Below are 23,307 nucleotides of genomic sequence, written 5' to 3'. Positions count from 1 at the left end.
TGTTTTAAACCCATCACCCAAGCTTTAACAATTATCACTACTTGAATTCTTATTTCATCTATATACCCTAATTTATTCTCCCCCAATTTAATAACTTTTATCAAATCAAAATGGTTTTAAATTGATCTTTCAGGAAGTATTTAAATAGCACAAGTGTACACAAGTATCATATATATGCACATACAGAATTACTTCACTAATTAGTTCAGGTGACCCTTTACTGCTTCAACATCCTTCCCATTTAGAGGCCAATGCAATACTTAGTGGATAGTGAATGCATTTTACATATCAAACTACACCTTTTATATTCCTTTAATCTCCAACTGTATACATTTGATCCATCCACAAATTGATAAATCCCTCAGGAGTAAGTTGGAGGATATATACAGGCTAATAACTTCACTGATTTGGAGGTGCTCATTCCCCAGCATACAGACAATCTGTTTGGAGGACTGTGGAGTTGGGTAATGTGCAAGTTCTACATTTTTGAAGTTGTGAGAAGGATGCCCTGAGTACTGTCTCATGACTTGGGAAAATGAGAATTTCTCTGGCCTTTTCAATGAAGGTTATCTTCCTTGGTTTGGACCAAAAACCTTTCAACAAATATGCTCTTCTAAGAGACCCTGGCTGATATTCCATATTAATTTAATTCATCATTAATACAAGGAGCCTCATCTTTAAGAAGAAATGCTGAAGGTTTACAATGTCATGTTTCATTTAAAAAAAATAAGAGTCCTCTAACTGCATCTACAGCCAAATTATTTTTGAGAAGGATGCCAGGACCATTCAGTGAGGAAAGGACAGTCTTTTCAATGGTGTTGAGAAAACTGGATATCGACATGCAAAAGAATGAAGTTGGATCCTTACCTTATACCACATACAAAAATTAACTCAAAATGGATCAAAGACCTAAACATAACAGATAAAACTCTTAGGAGAAAACATAGGAGAAAAATCTTCATTATATTAGATTTTGGCAATGATTTCTTGGATGTGAGAGCAAGAAACACAGGCAACAAAAGATAATAGACAAACTGAACTTCATCAAAATTTAAAACTTAGATTATGCATCAAAAGAGTGCAAAAACTACCCATAAAATGAGACAATATTTGCAAATCATATACCTAATAGAGAGCTCCTACAACTCAACAACAAACCAAACAAGCCAATTAAAAAATGGACAAGGACTTAAATAGACCTTTCTCCAAATAATATATATAAATGGGCAATAAGCACATGGAAGATGCTCAGCATCACTTTATCATGCATTAGGGAAGTGTAAACCAAAACCACAGCGAGCTACCACCTCACACTCATTAGGATGACTATTACTAAACAACACAAAAACTTGAAAATAATAAGCATCGTCAAGGATCTGGATAAATTGAAACCTTCATCATTGCTGGTGGGAATATAAAATGATGCAGCCACTGAGAAAACAGTTTGGCAGTTCCTCAAAAAGTAGATTACTATATGATTGAGCAATTCCATTCCTGGGTATATACCCAGAAGAACTGAAAGCAGCATTCAAACAAATACTTGTATATCAGTGTTCACAGCAGCATTATTCACAACAGCAAAAAGGTGGAAGCCGCCCGATATCCACTGATAGATGAATGGACAAACAACATGTGGTATATACATACAATGAAATATTATTCAGCCTTAAAAAGGAATTAAATTCTGACACCTGATACAACAGGACAAAACCTGAAAACACTATGCTAAGAGATATAAGCCAGAAACAAAAGGACAAATATTTTATGATTCCACTTATATGAAATATGTAGAATAGGCAAATTCACAGAAGGTAGATTAGAGATTACTGGGGGTTGGGAGGAGGTGGGAATGGGAAATTATTGCTTAATGGGTGCAGAGTTTCTGTTTAGATAATGAAAAGGTTCTGTAAACGGACAGTGGTAAGGGTTGCACAATACTATGGATGTACTACTTGCCACTTAATTATACTCTCAAAATGGTTAAAATATTAAATTTTATCACAATTTTTTTAAAAGGAGGAAAAAAAGGTGCTCTACCTTGTTTGAGATGTCTTCAATGAGAGTACACCAATACTGTACTAATATTTCTTACTTTAGACTGCTTCTCCTCACCCCTTTAAATGACTAATGCCATTAAGTTCAGTGAGGACGTATAAAAGCTGACAGAAACATGATCTGAGTGCCCTGGGCTCTAGTCCAAGTAAACACACTATGCAAAAAATGTTCATTTAAATGTCAAGTGAGTTACATCAATTCCAATAACAATGAAACAAGATCAGAGTGTAATTATTATAGTTCCTCCTTATCCAAAGGGGACACATTCCAAGATCCCCAGTGGCGGCCTGAAACTATATATATTTTCAAAACCACACACACACACACACACACACACACACACAATGTTTTTTCCTATACATACCCATGATAAAGTTTAATATATAAATTATGCACTTTAAGAGATTAACAATAACTAATAGAACAATTATAACAATATATGTAATCAAAGTTATACGAATGTGGTCTCTCTCTCAAGATATCTTACTGTACTGTATTGTACTCATTGTTCTCCTGGTAATGATGTGAGATGATAAAAAGCCAAACCTATTCCTAAATCTGTATAACCATCCCTTGCAGTAAACGACTTGGAATGTCACTTGTTTCAAGGATCCCTTGCTGAAGTCTTCAATGCTTTCTGGAGCAACACGTTGCTGTCAATCAGAACATATTCTCTGTTCATGTCTTCTACCCACAATTTAATACCTTTCCTATCTTATCTAAGTACTTAAAATGCACTGTGGCCGTAACTTTTGCAGTTTGAGGTGCGACAGTAAAACTAGTGTGGATTTTCTTCCTTCTTCACAATTACGCGAACAGATTTATTCTTATCATAGACATTAGTAACCTCGGCATACGATTTTTTTCTTTCCTTATTGAGAACTTTTACCTTTTCACTTAAAGGAAGTACTTTACAGCTTCCCTTTGGCATATCCGAATAGGCAGCATCACTACTCTTGCGCTTGGGGGCCATTATTAAGTAAAATAAGGGTGACCTGAACACAAGCACTGTGATATTGTGACAGTTGACCTGATAACTAAGATGGCTACTAAGTGACTAACAGGCAGGTAGCATGTATCAGCATGGATAAACTGGACATAAGGATGAGTCACATCCCAGGCAGGATAGCGCCAGATTTCATTATGCTACTCAGAACAGCATGCAATTTAAAACTTACAAATTGTTTATTTCTAGAATTTTCCATTTAACATTTTTGGACCATGGTTGACCATGGGTAACTGAAACCACAGAAAGCCAAACTATGGGTAAGGGGGCACTACTATACTCTGTGTGAAAGGATAGGACGAGAGATCAAAGGTACTGAGATGCTTCTGCTACCATGTTTCTCCGAAAATAAGACCTAGCCGGACCATCAGCTCTAATGCATCTTTTGGAGCAAAGATTAATATAAGACCCAGTCTTATTTTAATATAAGACCAGGAATATAATTAATATAATACTGGATTTCATATTAATTTTCGCTCCAAAAGACGCATTAGAGCTGATGGTCGGGCTAGGTCTTATTTTGGGGGAAACACAGTAGTAGCCGGATAACCCTCTGATTTCCCAACACCAAGAACTAGTTTCTCTTCATTTCTTCCCTGGTACTCTTAATAGCTTTAGTCTATGTTTTCTCCCCACATTAGGCTTGTTAATGCAAAGTGCTTAGGTTTGGGATAATTGGATTTCATTCTCAGTGGCTAATGATGTGACCTAGAAAGGAGAAGAGGGCAGAAAAATTCAAAAGGGAGGAGTCTGAAATACATTTTCAGTCCCTCGCACGATTTTTTAATTGGGGGGAAAAACTGCACAATTTAGAATTTCAACATTTGGAATAGAATATTTATATATACTCTTGAGGTTTCATTCCCTTAAGATAATTCCTAAAAATAAAAATAAAAATTGTGTAAAACTGTCTGTATTCTAAGGATTGAAGATTACATTCAAATTCAAGAGAAAAGTGCATTTTGCCCTAGGGAAGATTTCTATTTGGGAGGGGGGAATAAAGGATGATTTTTTGTTGTTGTTTATGAGCTTTTTTTCTCTTATTAATTTCTCATCAGAGGTCAGTAGATAAATTTCTGTTCCTCTGATAGCTGGGAGTAGCATGAGAAATGGAAACTGACCTATTTTGCTTAAATTCTAGCTATTGAATTTTAAATCAATTGCTAGCTATGTACAAGTCATATTACCTCTTGACTTGGCAACCTTACTTGCAAAATGGAGCTAGTAATCCCTATCTCAATGGGCTATTGTGAGGATTGAAAGGTACACTGTATATAAAATACATTTTCTAGCACACAATAATAGTACATGCTTAATAAATACTTGTTCTCTTCATTCTGACAATTTCTCAGAAAAATGGGAGGAACTGAACACTGGTCATAGCATCCACTAGTTCTGAAATGGTAATAGAAATAAGAAACTCATTGCTGGGACTTATCAAAATGGCTCAGAACCTAAACATTGCAGCTAGCAAAAACATTGGAATGCATCTCTTTTGAGAGCTTTGAGCCCAAAAGAGAAAAAACAGAATGCAGACTTTTTAATTAAAAAAGAAAAATCGATCCAGCGATCCCTCTCCTGGGTATCTACCCAAAAAATCTGAAAACATTTATCCATAAAGATATATGTGCTCCAATGTTCATCGCAGCTTTATTTACAGTGGCCAAGACATGGGAACAACCCAAGTGTCCTTCAATAGATGATTGGATAAAGATGATGTGGTATATATACACAATGGAATACTATTCTGCCATAAGATGAAATAGTGCCATTTGTGACAACATGGATGGATCTTGAGATTATAATGCTAATGAGATTATAATGCAAAATAAGTCGGACAGAAAATGTAGAGAACCATATGATTTCATTGATATGTGGTATGTGGTATATAAAACCGAAAACAACAAAAGAACAAGACAAACAAACGAAGAAACAAAAACGCATAGACACAGACAATAATTTAGTGGTTACCTGAGGGTAAGGGGGGAGGAGGGTGGGAGATGAGGGTAAGGAATCAAATATATGGTGATGGAAAGATAACTGACTCTGAGTGGTGAACACACAATGTGATATATAGATGATATATTACAGTATTCTACACCTGAAATCTATGTAACTGTACTAACAATTGTCACCCCAACAAACTTTAATTTAAAAAAAAAAGAAAAATCAAGATGATTTCCTAAATGAGCCAAGTTAGAAATAATACATTTTCATAATCATAAACCAAAAGTAACTCTGTATTTGTGAAGGGCACAAACACTCCCCCCCCCCACCTAAAAATGTTGCCCTACTCTCCCTTCGGTAAAGACTTCCGAAAATGTAAAAATTCTACATATATAAGTTTTGTATTAACACCTAAGTCTTTCATGGAACCATAAAGGTCAACTAGTTCTTTCGACTTAAAAGAGTTCTTATTGTTTCAAAAAAAAAAAAAAAAAAAAGTCCCTTTGTACTTACTAGAAGCACATCAGTGATACCTTTATCATAAAGGAAAAATTTTAATTTAAATAAGGACTTTTCCTCAGAAATCTATTCCTTCATTCAGCATGATCCTGCTAAGAAATAATCTTTCACTGGAAACACTGCTTAATTTCTATGCTAACATATTCTGATGCCAAATACCTTCTCATCAAAAAGTTACTCAGATAAGAACTTTAACTTTTTATTAAGTTCATGATCATCTACATGAGAAAATTCATGGGGGGCTGGGTGAGAAAGGTGAAGGGATTAAGAAGCACAAATTGGTAATCACAAAATAGTCATGGGGATGTAAAGTACAATATGGGAAACTACGTATGTATGTGTATTACAATTTCAATAGCTTTTTCCTTTTAAAATGTGTATACATGTTTTTGGCACTCTGTATTTTAACGAAAAGTTTGTAAGTTCTAAAAAGATGTTGCAACTCTTGACTCTAATACACTGATTACTTCAAATATATCTCAGAAATAGGAAGGGTAAAACAGCACAGTGCTGGTGTGTAAGGTCTATCTGACAATGAACAAAGATAATAACTCTAGTTTTTAAAATGTCTTTACATAGTTTGTGTGCAATCGTTTCAATGGAAAATGAACACATTTTCATTTGTCTTAAGAATAACGTTAAAATTTTTAACTGATACAAGTTTACCTTGTGGTAGAATGAGAGATACAAAGTTCCACCCTTGAGAAACAGCTTAATAGATTAAAAGCCAAAAGTGCCCCCAAAATATCATTAATGTATAATTTCACTATATCTGGTAATGTCAATACTCACAAATCTCAAAAAAAGCAGACCGATAATAAGAGCTTGTGGCAGCTAAATATATGATTAAATCAACAAGTGTTTACTAAATTGCCTACTGTGGATCCCACTATATTATATCCAGAGCAATCTTAAGCAATGAAACAGTGCTACTCACCAGCAAGTGTATAATCCATATCAAAACCAAAACACTTTATTTTCTCCATGGCTAAACTTCGGTTCACAAACACCCTAAAAAAAAGGAGTAAAAATGGAATCTCAATTAACACTAAAACAAAAAATTTAAGTTTAATAGAATTATTTGGCTATATTTCTAGATCTTCCTGTTTAAATATCAATATTAAAAGTCATGATAAAAATTATTCAAGTCCTTCTTATACCTTAAGTGAAATCAGATATTATGTGAAAATATGTGTATTTTCTTATTGTGTCTTGGTATTAACAATGCCACGTACCCAAGATTTCAGAGAATCAGCTCTTTTCCAAAATATAAACACATAGAATAAGCTTATTTCTGAGATTTTATAATTCATTCACTCATTCATTTGTCATTTAATAAACAAAGGTTTGTTTAAGCCTACCATATGCCAGATACTAAAGACATAAATATAAACAGATTCATTCAACAAATACTTCCTGCGTGCCTACTAAATGTCAGGTACTGTGATATGGCAGTGAACAAAATATCTGCCCTCATGAAATCCAGCCTAGCAGGAACTTATAAGCAAAATATCTGCCCTTGAGAAATCCAGCCTAGCAGGAACTTATAAGCAAATAATTATAGCAATTCAATAAACACTAGAACCTATCATGGAGGAGAGAGCACCAGCTGTTTAGAGACCAGAGAAATGTTTAAGGTGAATCTTAAACAATCAGTAGAAGTCTTCTAGTAGAACAAAGCAAGAAAGGCAATCCAGGCAGAATAACCAAGCAAGGTCAAGGTTTATACTGAACTATAAAACATTTATTGTGGCAGGAGCTGAGGAGTTTTCTTTGGTTTTGCTTTTCTGTTCATTTTTGCAAAAGGTTTTCTAAGGAACTAAGTTAGGGGGGACAATAAAAGCTATGAAGCTAAAAGGGTTAACAGGTCAAAATCAGGAAGATTTTGCACGCCACATTAGGGATTACGGAGTTTATCCTGCAGACAAGAATAAATTATCAGATTTTTAGGAAATGAAATAATCAGATTCAAATTTCAGAAAGATCACTAGGAAGACAGGGAAAACTAACCATATAATAACATAGGGTACATCACCACCACGATGGTGTTTGGGGGTAAGCCCCTAAAAGTAAGGATACCCTTTCCATCTATCTCCAGCTTGGTGGCCAAAATTACCAAACCTTTTCCTGGCCTTTATTTCCTAAGTAACTGTGAGAAATGAGACTGCTTCAAATCATCTAGGAAACTCGTTAAAGATAAAGACGCCTGGGCTGGGCCCCCCATTAATGATCTAGGTCAATCCTCTCCAAAGAGGACTGCACCACGGGATGCAGAGGAGTCCCCTGGGATGCAAAAAGACAGTAGATTTTCTACCGGTATTTCTTTCATCATTTAAAAATATCTAATTTGTGTATGTTTCTACTATATATAAATAAGGACAGTAGTACAGATCATTTACAAACAAGACATACAGAAATGAATATTACATATTTTAACTGATGGAATACTCGAGTTTGGAAACCACTAATCTAGATGTTGGCTTTTTAAAAAGAACTCTTTACCAACACATACATTACTTTACCACATATATTTTAAATTTTAATAGAAAACTTTTCCTCTCATCTCAGAATGTAAGCACCAATTCTAAATGCAGACAAATAATTAAATATTAGCTTGAAATACTTTAATCTAGGACTTAAAATCAGTAGACCCTTGAATTCAGAACTTTTATCTTCTGAAAAATACGAAAATCATTACTTATAATGTGCAATGCACACTAGATTAGCTCTATAAAACTCGTACTTCCTGAGAGAGATATTATATAAACTATTTATACTCTCTTTCCCTAAAAAACCCTGGTCTTCTGGAAAATCAATATTTACTTTGTCTTGGGTTAATAACGGATGAAAGGGGAAGACTAGTGAAAAGCTGAAAGATACAAAGAAGTAGAGGTTAAATGACACCCACCCAAAACTTAAAAATTTTTTATTACATTTATTGAGGTGACATTGGTTAGTAAAATTACATAGGTTTCAAGTATACAAGTCTGTAATACATCATCTTGTGTTCACCACCCAGGATAAAGGGGGTCAAATATATAGTGACGGAAGGGGAACAAACCTTTTTTAAACATGACACAGCCCCGAATCACCATGACCCTTCTAACACTTCATCAAACTTCACCCTGCTTTTACTGATAAGAGCGCCTACTTTATCATCTTTTCCCAGTTACATATTCCTTTTGAAGGCACAACAGGGGTAAAAGACACAAAGTAATGTTTCTAACTCTGGAAACTAGATGTTACTGCTGAAGCTTAGGCTTTTCAAACAGACTTTCAATTCAGGCCAGGGGGCCAACTGGATCAAATCCTTGCTCAGAGCCCAAACAGCTGACATGCCTAAAATATTCTGTGGGAATTCAGGCAGGAACCGACTGGGAAGATTTTTCTTCCTTGTGATACAATCCAGGAGACCACGTATCCAGGAGACCCACATATATGTGGGACCACATAATAAAAGAAACAGCTTTGATTCTGATAGAAGAATGATGCGAGCGGGTTTCAGGCACAGTGAAAAGGACGGGAGAAAAGAGACTTGGCTAATATCACTCAATCCTTACTAAAGGTAGAAAGCAGCAGACCCAGCTAGATAGTTTACCAGTTTCTTTCTTGGCCAGAAGATAAATTAAGCCTGTACTCCTTACCATATTTATTTCAAAGGATATAAACATCAGAGTGCCCTTTATGTATTATCCATATACTCTGGAAATGATATATATGGCTAATGTGAAAATCTATTGTTTTTTGCCAAAATAATCACTGCTAAATATCCATCAAATCGCACTCTTTCCTCTTTGACTAGTCACTTTATTCAATCAACACTTTTGTTGAATGCCTACAACAAAGCAGGTACCATTTTGCGACATATATTCTAGAAGATGCCCTTCAGGGAGTAGTCAGAGCTAGGGAAGACTTTCTATATGCCTAAAGTTAGGAAATAAAACATTTTCATAGGAAGATCTTTTACCAAATATCCTTATCTTTTCATTCAAAATAAGTACCGTCACCCACAGGAGCAATTCCTGAACTTACAACAGAAACAATCACTCCTGTCTCCCCTTCTTATTCATTTCTATTATGAAAAAAAGAAAACCTCACATACATTCTCATCACTCTTGTTCTTTCCCTAATTTATGCTACAAAACACGGAAGAAGGGGGCAATAGAGAATTCAGTCTAATTTGTGTGCAAATATCTAAAGTGCATTAAGAAAAGCTATAATGACAAAATGGAACAGCTGCATTATAGAGAACTGCAATAATACAGAACATGCTAAGATTTACAAAGATAATAAACATCCAAATGCAGAAAGTATGCACTGACTTCAGCAGAGAGGCAGCCTTGAGCCAGAAATACCATGTCTCCAGGATACAGTCTTCAAGGAAAACTAATCTCTTGGCCTCAAACTAATGACTACTCTTTACTGTTATAACAAAAGAAAGTGTTAGATACTATATCAATTAAAAAACTGGCTCACTGTTCCACCACACATTTAAAACAAAAAGGTGTCTCCTTGGTTCCAAGGACCTTGACTGTATCTTTCTTTACCAAGGCTAGTTTACTTGGGTCACTTTTCTAAACTATTAACCAGTGGAACATACTCCATCCACCTCCATCTTTAAGAGCCCCAATATATTTGTGAAACTAAGTTTCCAAAGGTTGCTTTAAATGAAGTACAAAGTCTCCACCGTAGAAAGCATGACTGAACTAAGCAGCCAACCTTAAAACGCAATTATCAGCTAGAAGTTCCCACATACACACTAAGTCATTTGCGAGATACAGATTTGAGCTTGAACAAAAGAAACAATCTTTAGGAGACAGACACAGGAACACTATAAAACCAGGCACAGACTTCAACACAAAGACAAATGTATGAGTAACAGCTTTTACTATCATATCCCACTGTAGTAATGCATGAAATCTGAAGAAATTCTATCCAAATCAATATAGATATTAACCATAAAAAATGAGACTGTTAATACAATGTGCTTTAAGAATAGGGATCTAATATTTTCACACTTAAGGAACATGAACATGCAATTTACTAAACTTCAAATTTTGTAAATAGCAAACTCAATGGTTTTGAGATTTAACTCATAATTCAAAGTAGCATTACCTCATCTGTCACTGGTTGCCGTTTTGCAAAATGTGAAACTATCTGAGTCAACTAGTTCTTGAAGTCACATAACAAAATTCTTCTTCAAGTCCCTGGTATAATTTTTTGTGTGTGACTTTCACCTAACTTCAAAAAGACGTTTTAAAGTCTGAACTAGGCCCCTCAACAGCATGTATCTTCTGAGACAGCGTTGGAGAAAACACCTCTGTGTCTAATTTAACTTGTCATTGGATATCACTGTTGCTCCACACAAATCCATTTGGAATAGAATTTCTTTGGCAATGGTGAACTTTATCCCTAACTCCTCCCCCGCCTAGGAGTCACAATTTCCTGGCCAAATGCCCAACAGCAGTTACTGCAACAACAAATGAGATTAAGGATACAAGTATAAAATCTTCTTGGACATGTTTCAGTTACGGGTTTGTGCAATTACTCAAAGTTTGTTATAATCAAAGAAAAGAAAAAGTTACGAGTGCTTTTTTGAGAGTGCAAATTGATTATGAACCAAATGATGTCTGTCTCTCTCTCTCTGTACATGAGTATGTGTTTAACTTAATAGAAAAATGCGATAATATATATTTTTGGTTTTGTGTTGTAAACCTAATTTTAGTATCTTTCTCCCCAAACTAGTTCCTATTTGTTGCTATTGGCACTCTCATTTTCCAACTTAGGCCTAAAATCTAGTTAATATCTTTTGATTATTTCCTCTCCCTCAAATCCACATCATCTCACAATCAATCATCTCAGGTGCCTTCATTTAAATGTCCAAATGTCTCAAATCCAGATCTTTCATTCAATTCGCACTTCTAACAACTTGTCCAGGTTCTCATGAACTCATTAACTCTTCAGCAATCATCTCCCAATTGCTCCGCCTGCACACTAATGCCAAATTCATGGCTTTGAAGTAGTGCTACTCCAAGTGTGGTCCACGGACCAGTGCTGGTCTGTTAACAGTTGTTACTAATTCATGACATGATCTACAGAAAATGCAAGGACTCAAAAACAATTTGACAGAAAAATTTTGTATGTTAAATGTACAATAAAAAATGTAGACTGACATTTTAATGTCTTTATTTTTCTAGTAGTTCATTTTTGTTACATTTTATAAGTGTATTGATTTGAAACATTGGAAAGTTTTTTACAAGCTGATCTTTCCATCACAAATAATTTGAGAAGCAGTGTCTTAAACCACAGCTCCATTCATGTTGCTCTCCTACTTAATAACTTAATAACCTACTTAATAACCTCACCACCTACACAACTAATAAATTACAAATTTTTATATCTTCAAGGTCCTCAAAGCCTTTCACTATCATTCCAAAATCAGTTTCATCTCACATTGCTCCACATCATGCACCTTTAGCTCTAATAATCCAAATGAACTACCTGCTATTCCCTAAAGGTACACTGAGGCGTGGTTCATGCTATTCTCTATTCCTGAAATGCCCTCCTCAGTTATCTCATATTTTATTTTTCAAGACCCAGCCATCTCAAGTGATTTATTCACAAGAAACTATTCGGCTGTGCCACAGAACTACGTGACAGTGATGCATTTCGGTCTCAGATTACTGTTCTACCTAATGAATGAGTTTCACCAACTAAAATTCTGTAAAGCTGTGATCTATGTGAGAGGTCTAAGTGTGCAAAATCCTTTATTTTGGCACTTCCTATATTTTGTCATAGACATAAAATATGCAGGTAGTCCTTATTCTTTACTGGATTATAAACTTGGAGGCAAGGTTTTATTACCTCCCCAACACCTAGCATAGGGCCTTGTAAAAAGAAGACACAATATTTAACGGAAGTAAAAATTAAACTAGAAGTTGATAAACAGTGGTTGCCAGAGGCTCTGGGGAGGAATGAATGGGGAGTTTTTGCTACTGAGTACAGGGTTTCTTTTGGGGGTAATGAAAATGTTCTAAAGTTAGGTAGTGCTGTTGGTTGCACAATTCTGAATATACTAAAAACTACTAAAATGTATACTTTAAGAAAGTGAATTGAATGATATGCAAACTATGTCTTATTTTAAAAACTTAATGACAAGACCTTAGCTTGCCTTTGTGTCCCAATCCTTCAGCAAAAATATGCTCAGTGACCTCAAAAATATGCACAAGGACTTTCTAATTTATGAAATGGATTCCTAAAAATTGGAAGTTCAGATACCAAGAAATTTTGGACTAGATTATAAGTGCAAGTCATTTAGTAGCATTAGCTTTTGTTTTCACAAATTCCAGCCAATAACTTCTTACTAGTTTGTCTTAATATTTTCTCGGAGGAACATCCTCAGGAAGAATATATTTTGTTTATCAAATTGTGCCAGGAGAAAAGTAGCCTGTGCTTTAAAAGTCTGAACAACAAGCATATTATCATTTCTAAAATAAAACATTAGTTAAAATATTCATTTTTCTTACTCACATACTCAATATAAAAAAGTTCCAGTGAAAAGAAGTGAGTATGGAAGCACATGTAGAACAAAATTAAAGATGATTAAAATTTAAGATTCCATCAATTGTAAAACTTACCTATATTATATATGACTAAGAAATGGAGGTTGGAGGGGGGAAGGCCCAAGAAAAGTCAGAGACTCATAAAGTTAGGATATCAAAGGGCTATACCCGTAATACAAGGATGAAGGAGAAATAAATCTGTGACACAGAAGGAGCACACAAGGAAATATGTACATCTCAGCCTTGACACTGAGTCCAAGGAGGGGGGAACCTCCCCCTGAGAGTCTAAACAATTCAGTCATGGAGGTTTGTGGGCTATATTTACACTACTAGGATGGTTAACATTATTGCCCCTAGGTGACTGAAAGAAATGAAATTCTCTCTGGAAGAACTCAACTTAATTCTAGGTGGTATACTGTTAGATGCAGCCCAATTTCAGAGATGTTTTACTGTGAAAGAAATGTGTATCTTAAAAGTGATAAAATACTAAGAGTACTGATCATACTACCTTGCCACCAAAGATTTCAAAGCAAACTTTAAGGAGATTCATCAAAAATGTTTAAGTAAGAAACATTAAAATTCCCTTCACCTTCATTCTCAAATGAAGAAGTCGCGATAATGGGGGCAGGATGGTAGAGAATAAAAGAGAGGACTAACAAATTAAGAAAAACACACAAATTAAGGAAAAAGTCAGAAATAATAACAGTACTTCTGAAAATAAACTTACTATTCTAAAACCTCGGTCTAATTAAACACAGGTTTTTCTAATCCTTTTTTTCCTATTTTCCTCTAAAATCTTTTTCACTTTTTCTCCCCAACTTTTTTTAAAGTAAAGATCAATGTATAGAGGATAATTTATAAAATGCAGCAAAACATCAAGGTTGAATTCTGTGGGACAAAAGCAAAAGAAGAAAATACGATTATCCTGTTATGGTCTGAACAAATTAACAACTTACTATGCCTATAATGAAAAAGAGAGGTCAAAATTTAGAATGTAAAATAAAAGCAAATGATGAGACTCCTTTTGGTCTCTTACCTAAAAGACAGCAGCTCCAGTAATAAAAGGCATTCTAACAACTCTAGAGGATTAGGGTTACATCATGACACTGAAAGGAGGGTGCATTTTTCCCTTTATTACTCATCCTAGAGTACCTGTATTTCCCTAGATATATTCCCTTGAATGTGAATAACCTTTTTATTTACAAAATTTTAAATAAACAAGTTGAGGAGGTTTTCAAGTCTTGTTTTCCCACCAAATTTACTGAGGTATGGTTTCCTTAAAATTCACTCATTTTAAGTGTGTAAAGTTTAGTGAGTTTTGGCAATTGTATACACTGATATAACAACTACTACAATCAACCCCCAAAATTTCTTACTGTCCTTTTGCAATACCCTTCCCAACCCTTGGCCCCAGGCTATCACCTGATCTCTGCTTTCTGTCACTACAGTTTTCTTATTAATACAATCAAGCATCATGTAGTTTGTGTCTGGCCTCTTAGCACAATACTTCTGATATTCATTCATACTGTTATATGCATCATAACTTTTTTATTCCTCAGTAGTATTCCATTGTGTGGACATACCACTATTTGTCCATTCGGTTAATAGATATTTTGAGTTGTTCTTAGCTTGGACTATTATACATAATGCTGCTATGAACAGTCATATACAAATCTGTGTGGATATTTGCTTTCGTTTCCCTTGGATAAATACCTAAAAGTGGAATTACTTGGTCATAGGTAAGTTTAACTTCAAAATGTATTGCTAAAACGGTTTTCTATTTTGCATCCTCAACAGCGATGAATGAGAGTGCCAGCTGTTCCACACTGTCAGTGTCTTTCCTTTCAGTCATTCTAGTTATTTAACTTAGTCATTCTAGTGGGTGCAGTGGCATCTCATTGTGGTTTTAATTTGTATTTCCTTAATGACTAATAATGTAGAACATCTTATCAAGTGCTTATTGGCTGTATTTTTTTGTGTGTGAAGTTATCAATTCAAATCTCTTGCCCGTTTTTAAACTAGGTTTTGTTTTATTGTTGTATTGTAAAGATTCTTTATATTTTAGGGACAAGTCTTTTATCAGATACACACACACACACACACACACGAAATATTTTTCTCCCAGTCTGTTTTCTTAATGGTGTCTTTCAAAATGCATTTTTAAAAAATTTTTGGTAAAGCCCAATTTATCAATTTTGTCTTTCATGTTTTTATATACTTTATCTAAGAAATCTTTACCTAATTCAAAGTCACAAAGATTTTCATCTACACTTTATTTTTAACTTTTACATTTAGGTCTATGATCCATTTTGCGTTATATTTTTATATATGGTTTGAGGTAAAGGTCGAGGTTCATTTTTTCTCTGAATATTCAATTGTTCCAGCACATTTGTTAAAAAAAAACTAACCTCTTGCCATTGAATTACCTTGGCCTTGTTGCTGAAAAATCAACTGACTAATATATGACTGCATCTATGAACTCTCTATTAGGTTTCATGATGTATATAAGTCTTACACTAATACCACACTGTCTTGATTACCATAGATTTACATAAGGCTCAAGTATAATTTTTGGTGATTTAACTATAATAACAATCCTTTCCTATTACTATTAGGGAAATATTTCACAGATACCAAATGACAAACTTGACTATGTGTCAAAATATCACACATACCAAAATTGTGAAGAATTCTTTTCATCTCAAAGTACAAAATTTATCAATTTATTTCTAAAGATAGCAAAAGAGAATAAAAGCTAACTGATTACATTTCTGTGATCCAAGCATTTCAAATGTACTTGGTTCAGTACCTATTTAGGTAGTACAGGAATTGCCCTAGGTGCCCCTAGAAATAAACCTAAAACAATATCTCAGCCCTCATAGTGTTCTTAGGTTTATATAAACTTTCCTAGCTAACCAATTCTTACATACAGTTTACTATAGGGAAAAAGTTAGTACTAATTACTTCCCAAGATTTTGAGTGATCTAGAAATACAGTTCTTCAATCTACAAACCAGCTTTATAAACAACCAGTGTACAAGACTAACAAATGTACCAGAACCGTGATAATCTTTATCATAGAAATTGTTTAACAACTGCAGATTTGTAGCCAGTGCTGGAAGGAAAGAAAACATACAAACTTAAAGGCAGTCCTTTCATAATTTTCACATTTAAAGAAACCTCAAAACTCTAGTGATGTCATGAGTGGTCTAAAAGTAATACAGAATTATTTATATCATGGTTTGTTCTCTTTACTCAATAATGAGGTTTAAAATAGCAGTAAAATTGGCCAATTTTATTTTGCTTGTAATCAATACATGATTAAATTAAAATAAATTGTAAGCACAGGCTCTGAAACTACTTCAAATTTTCTAATAGAACAAAGAACTAGAAAAAATTAAGAGCTTCCAAAGAATAACAATTAAAAATTTACTGTAGTTCTGAAGACTTTTTTGAGAAATCTATGTGCTATTTAATCAAAGAGAATATATCTTTAAAGTCCATTTATGCTTGAAGGCTAGGAGTGAGAAAAGCAACAGTATGCAGACATTAACTGACATGTCACCTATCACAGGGGTCACAAAAAGAAAATCGGTGACAACTCAGACTCTGAAGCATAAGAGAAAATAATATTAAAACAATTAAAAAACCTAACAGAACTATTTTATATTACAAAGAGAGGAACACGAGATTCTAATTCAAAATTTTTTGCCTACAATGCCCAGAAAGAAATAAAAATCACAGGCTGTTTTCTCTCAATCTTTCACACCATTTTTCAAAAGTACAATTTATTTTTAAATGCCTTTGAATTTTTAAACTACACTCATTTCTATGTAAAACTCATGGGTAAGACACCACAGTTTGATTCCAATCTTCACAAATACTTTCTACCAAAAAACAAAATGAGTTTACCACAGAGTAAAGAGGGTGTTTATAACTCACTAAATTTCTCTTCAGATTATCCATCCTCAATGCTGTTTTTCAAAACAGCAATAGTAACTTTACAGTAGATCACATGTGAAACACTAACAATGTAAGCTTTCAGCTAATTTCTTTCAATCTCTTCCTCTACCGCCATTCTCAGGCTGGTACTAGCACTGCTTATTAATCTTCCAATTCACTCAGATGACTGGAACACCTCTTCACTGAGAAAAATGAGGGAAAAAGAAGAATAAACTCACTTACCTTTCCTTAGACATTCTCAGAGATCTACTTCCTCTGGATGAGAATACAGGATCAACAAACAAGCTTCACTGATCTCTTGAGAACTGTAGCTCATTTGTTAAAGCACAGAGAACTCTGGCCCTGAGAGGCCCAACAAATTTGGGCGCAATGCCGAACACTAACCAGGCAGTATCTCAGTGACCAATATCCTCAGCTTTAAATACTTAAAAACCTAAGAAAATAGAATAAAAAACTGGAAAGCAGGAAAAATAACTAATAGTCTGAACTGTTTAAGACTGGCCAGTTTAGGAAGGAGACAATCCAAATGGCAAGTTCCCGTAAAAGACAGGAGTCCTTACTGGCAAACACACAGAAAAAGCAAATTTACCCCCTAATGAGGCCCGCCAACAGTACGCAAACAATGTGTCACAGAATGGAGCGGCCCTAGTCAGTCCAAATCATTTTTAGTTTGCTCTGGGAAAAAATAAACAAACAGGATAAATAATATTATGTCTTAATTATCAGTTTAGTGAGGACCTCCCTTAGAAAATGAACAATGTGAACTACAAGAGAATAAACTGTGTGCCGATCATATTACAGAAGGAACCTAAAGTATTTCCACACTGAGGTCTTTTTTTCTGATCATTAACTGCTTTTAAGGAAAACATCTGTTACTCAATCGCCTGAAAATTTCAGCTCATGTGAAAAGAAATTTACAGATCTTTGGCATATGGGGGATAAATCCAGATCATTCTAAAGGTTAATTCCAAACTTCAGAGCAAGTTGAGGTTTGAAAGAAAAACATCTGCAGCATTCCTGCCTCCTGACCAATATAATGCATAGGGATTATGCAACTCGGGAAGAAACAAACAAGTGTGTTAAAGTCTAGGAATCTTATATTGAGATAGCAAATAAGTCCTCCTAGTGGTGATTCAAATTAAAAATAAAATATACGTACTTTAAAGAAATACTACTTGAATTAAAACTTGAAATTAAAAAAAAAAACTCTCTTTAAATATTACCCAAATATCTTACCATAAGATGTTACCAGTAAAAACTATTAATTCAAACTAAAATTTTCAGTTTATTTAGAAAAGCAGCATGGTGTAGGGAAAGAGAATGAGCACTGACCAACTACGTTTAAATCCCAGGTCTTCTACTTTCAGCTTTTGGAAACTTAAATAAATTACTTAAACTAAGCCTGAGATTTTTTTATCTATAGAACATAGGTAACATCTGGTAGGGTTGTCTGTCATACGTAAGCACTCAAAGAACTACTGTAACTTGGAAAGTGGGGGTACATAGAAAGCAATTGGACTGTGAAGCATTACCTCATCAAGACAGCTCTTGGGAAATACTTTTTAAAACTCCAATTCTCAAATTGTACATGAATATAAAGGGTTTTCTTGACTACCCTCAAACCAAATTCTATAAATATAAGAACACAAACTGAATATGGAAAAATGATCTAATCCTTAAGGTTGCCAATTTCCCATGGCTTCATCTTGTGGCATCACAGCTCAGTGTGGTGGAAATAAATGTAATTACTATTTTAAGATTTTACTACTTGCAAAGAGAAAGGAAAATAAAACTTCTCACCTGAACAGAGATTATACACTTATATGAGCTTCCCGTGCAAAAGAAACTGCATTGTCTGAAAATTAATAGCTCTTTCAAACTCCATCCATATATTCAAGAAATATTTACTGAATCTCTCTGTGGCTGGTACCAGTAGTCCTTGATTTTAAAGAGTTCAAAGTCTAATTAAATAGGCCCATTCAGTTTAAACGTGGTATGTAATTATGGTATCAGAGAGATGCACAATGGAGAGGTACATCTATGTTCTCTCGGCTGAGTCTTATCAAAAGACAGGATGCCAAAGTCGTTGTTTCTTTTTAAACTGACACTGTGCTAAGCACTTTATATTTCTTTTATCCCATTTAATTGTCAAATAACTCTATAAGGTAGAAATTATTCCAATTCCATAGATGACAAAAGTTTACAGAAGTTAAATACTGATTCTAATGAAATTAAGTGGAATAATCCAAAAATGCCAATCCTAGGCCCAAGCTCTCAACTACCATAGTAAAAAGATCAGCAGGTGTGAATCAGGCGAAGTGGAAAAGAGGTGGTGGAGAACATTTCAATAGAAGAGGAACTATGAACAGAAAGCAGAGTGACACGGGTATTACGATGTATGGGGGAGAACTAGATGTAGTTCAGAGTTGATGGAATATAGTTTGAAGAAGGGATGAAAAGCAGAAAGGAACAGATCAGTATTACAGGGCCATAAGGAAGGGGCTTAGAATGTATCCTATAGCTGGACGTGATGGCACTGAAGGTTTTAAGCAGGGTGATAGTGGGTTTGAAGAGAACAAAGCTGAAGGCAGGGAGATCTAGTGGGGTCAGTGGAGTAATGAGGACAGTGATAACCAGCACCTGGATGAGTACTATCAGGAATGAAAAGAAAAGACTAGAAGGTAGAAATTAGGAGGTTCATATTAAAGCGTGAACATGCATGTGTGTGTTTAAATGTACTGAAAAGGGACTAAGAAGGACGATTTCCATACTGATGGTGTTTACCCTATGAGAAAGAAGAGCTGGGGTCAAATAGCAAACGAAGGAGAAATTTCACATTTAACTCTATATATTTCTGTATTCCTAAATATTGTACAATAAAAATTACCTCATAATTTGAAACACTTTTTTTTTTTTTAAAATTATGGAATGCTTCACGAATTTGCATGTCATCCTTGCGCAGGGGCCATGCTAATCTTCTCAGTATCTTTCCAATCTTAGTATTTGTGCTGCAGAAGTGAGCACTTGAAACACTTCTTTAAAAAATTAAGAAATTAAAATTTGGGATTGATGATTGTATTACTCTCCACTTGGGTCCATGGTAGTTGTATTCAGAGATGGTTTAACTTCCTAATGAATGTAGTAACAATAAAATTCTTTTTAAAAAAGTTTTGAAAAGGAAGTAGTTGGAAATAGAGCCAGAAATGTATTTCATGTCCTTTGATTCTTAAACCAAAGCTCATTAAGATTTAAATGTTTAATATATAATTTGAAACTATAAAAACTAGCATAGTAATTTGAAAAAAGATTACAAAATGGAATTCTGAAACTAAAAAAATTATAAAAAACAAAATTAAAAATGTGATGAATAGATTCAGGTCAGACCCAACTAAAAAGAGAATTAGTGAACTGGAAGTAGGTCAGGAAAAACCTTCCAGAATGTAACATGGAGAAAAAAGATGGAAAATACAAAAGAAAGGATGAGAAGTAAGGACACAGTGCTGATGTGTAGCATACGCTTATAGAGTTCAGAAGGAGAGAAGAAAGAGAATAGAGCAGGGACAATATATTAAAGATATTGACTGAGAATTTACAAAACCGAGCACAGACTTAAGAAAAGACAATGAACCTCAAGATAAATAAAGAGAAATCCAAAGTTTATTACCTACTAATATGGTGAGGAATATGAGTGAGAATCACACATCTCCGTGCCTTTTGCACAGTTTTCATTTTTGAAAGCACATTACTATTAAATATAATAACATATAATAATGTTATCAAACAGGATGTATTTTTATGTAATGTTACAGATTATGTTAAATAACAAATACAATTAAACCAATGGAAAGAAAAAAAACACTTAACCAAAACCAAATAAATTAACCTGCATATGAATACCCTAAGAACACTGTATAGAAAAATAGCAAGAATGAACTAATCCAAGCAACTAAAAACAACAGTATTTGACTATATACCTTTAGTCATTGGCAGGGTAGGGAAAGAGAGTAGAAGTATTGCAAACAAATTGTGATTTTTTTTTTTTTTGATTTTTTTTTTTTAGGTTTGTTATGGTATGGGTGAATCAATTCTGAAAATATTTTAGATGAATTCTTAAATTGAGCAAATGAGTAAATATGTTGATGCTGGAAGCCAGGGTTCTCACTGTAGAACAAGCGATATACAAACATGGAATGGGCGCAGACAAGAAACAGCTTTCTCCATCTCCCGACAAGTGGACATAATCCTGGCTTTTTTTCCTGCCGCTGTGCAGGTAACATGAGGTTTGGGCTGGCAGTGTGAAGTATTTGCGTAGGTATGTTGGGGGTTGAGCTATGTGTTTTGGGGTGGCTCCATGAGCTGGCCAAACCTGTCTGATTAAAGTAGCCCTCGTTTACCCCCAAATGATGACTGATGTAATGCTTCTAAGTGGATGTCTCTCTCATGTTTCTCCTTCTTCAGAAATCCCAGCTAAGTCACCTACTTGTTTCCTTAAACTGTTTTTCTAGCTTTATTTTTTTTCTACATGCCATTTCTTCATCCTCTCCACTAATATTTTTCTTTTCATTCTGGAGCCTGCTGGTCCTGTTCTGTTTCCCATGGAACACCTTTTACTTCTGCTTTCTCTCTCCTCAGCTCTCGTGGCAAGGTGAGGTGGTCTGGGAGAGAGACGTTTCCACATTTGGCATTTGCTAAGTTGGAGTCTTCACTTTAACCTGAGGCCACCTAGGAGAGCGTTCAGTCTTGTTACCTAAGTCTTCAGCTGTTTGGGTAAGAAACTTAGGCTGGCGACTCCTCACTGTGCAGGGCAGGGTAGCAGGTTTCTGTACTGTCGCCCAGGGTGGTGGTGACTGTCCTTCTGGAGGGCCATGACAAGCATGCCATTCAGCCTATACTGCTTGCACATCTTGGCTTCCCCCTTGCTCTGGGGCTGCGCTCTGTCGATTGGGGCTCCCCAGGTGAACCCTGCCCCAAGTTGTAGTATGACCCAGTTTTTCTACTTGCCACACCCCATTCCTGTCCCTTTTCCAAATCCTGCACTGTATCTTAGCCAGTGTGCTGCTTACCTAAAAAGTCCGGGGGTCTTAAGTGAATGGGAGGGTGTCTCCTCTGCCTCCATGGGTTTGTCTTTGTCTCCACTTCCAGCATTTATGAACGTGGTGAAGAGGAAGAACCCAGAGAAGTAGCTGACTGAGGAGTGGGGAAGCAACATGGGGCTTGCTGGGGAGAAGCCCTTAAAGAAAATGATTCTTTCTGGTGAGATGCAGGCTGCTGTTTCATTCCCAAGGGTACGGGAGAGGGTTTCCCATGCCTGGTGTGATACTGGGCTGAGTCAGGGGAGGCTGATACTGGGCTAGTTCTGGGGGCCAGGCGCCAAGGGCATGTGTAGGATGGAAGGAAGCATACTGCTATCCAACACTTCTTTTTCTTGGTGTGGACATGACTCTTGTATGTCCAAAAGGTGGCAAGAATTGGTTTAGGATCTGTGGCCTGGACTCTGGATGGGGGTGATGAGGAAACTGAATTTCAGATTTCTTGTGGGCTCCCATTCCTCAAGGTAAATCAATTGGGTGGGTATAAGAAATCTGAGGAGAAGGTTGTATGCTCTGACCACGGCTCCACTGAGCGTTTGCTAATCTTTGTTAAATTATGATTGAGGGAAGAACCCAGTCCCTCTGATAGTAGTACCTTCATGTTTGTCTTCGTTTCCTTGCCTTGGATGTTAGGGTGGCCTCTTGAGAACTGTGACATTTGGACCTGGGGCCAGGTAATAACTGGGGAAGCCTTCTGTGAGGGTAGTCTTTCCCTGGCTACCTCTCTCAAACCCACCCCTGCCATTTCCTGTCTGTCCTATGTTGGCAGCTAGGTGCCCTGACCGGGTTTCTTCGGTCAGGAGCCATTTCCCCTCTCCTCAGTGGGTGAGGCACTCCCTCTTACTCTCCCCTCCCTCCTCCACTCTCCCCCTCTTGAGCAGGGGTGGCTCGGGAAGGAAAGAGAGGAAGCAGGAGGGAGCTGGTGTGCAGGTATGAATGCCTGTTACAAAGGAAGCTGCCTCCTGGCCTTCTCCTCCTCCTTTGTGCCCCGTCCCACCTAGGGTTTCAGGGGGGAATTCCGCTCACTCTCAGGAATTTTTTTCGTTTTCCCGTTCCCAAATCCTGAGAAAAGTTGGTTAGAAAATCACGAAAATCAGCTCCTTGAACCCAGGTGGTTGTTAGTGTCGGTTGTCACTTTGTGGAAATGATTCAACGTGAACAGAAAA

The 23,307-nt window shown here is 35.7% G+C and overlaps 1 protein-coding gene and 1 non-coding gene across 7 annotated transcripts in view; both read right to left on the bottom strand.

Annotated features, from left to right (window-relative positions):
• NT5C2 (5'-nucleotidase, cytosolic II) overlaps positions 1-23,307 on the bottom strand; it is a 119,244-nt gene that overhangs the window by 31,145 nt on the left and 64,792 nt on the right. For 4 of the 6 annotated variants that reach the window (XM_019725034.3, XM_019725033.3, XM_019725032.3 and 1 more), the window contains exon 3: positions 6,465-6,538. In XM_019725034.3, coding sequence (XP_019580593.1) covers positions 6,465-6,538 — 74 coding nt within the window. Of the gene's footprint in view, positions 1-6,464; positions 6,539-10,642; positions 10,665-17,273; positions 17,390-23,307 lie in introns of those variants that run through there. The other 2 variants (XM_019725035.3, XM_088791870.1) reach the window with 2 other exon arrangements.
• Positions 19,969-20,075, bottom strand: LOC141573012 (U6 spliceosomal RNA). Its single transcript, XR_012498596.1, has one exon. It is a non-coding gene; the product is annotated as a U6 spliceosomal RNA (small nuclear RNA).

Source organism: Rhinolophus sinicus, chromosome 15, assembly GCF_057876585.1.
Source record: "Rhinolophus sinicus isolate RSI-liver-muscle chromosome 15, RSI-T2T, whole genome shotgun sequence".
NCBI lineage: Eukaryota > Metazoa > Chordata > Mammalia > Chiroptera > Rhinolophidae > Rhinolophus > Rhinolophus sinicus.
This window is presented reverse-complemented; position numbering and strand designations above follow the sequence as displayed.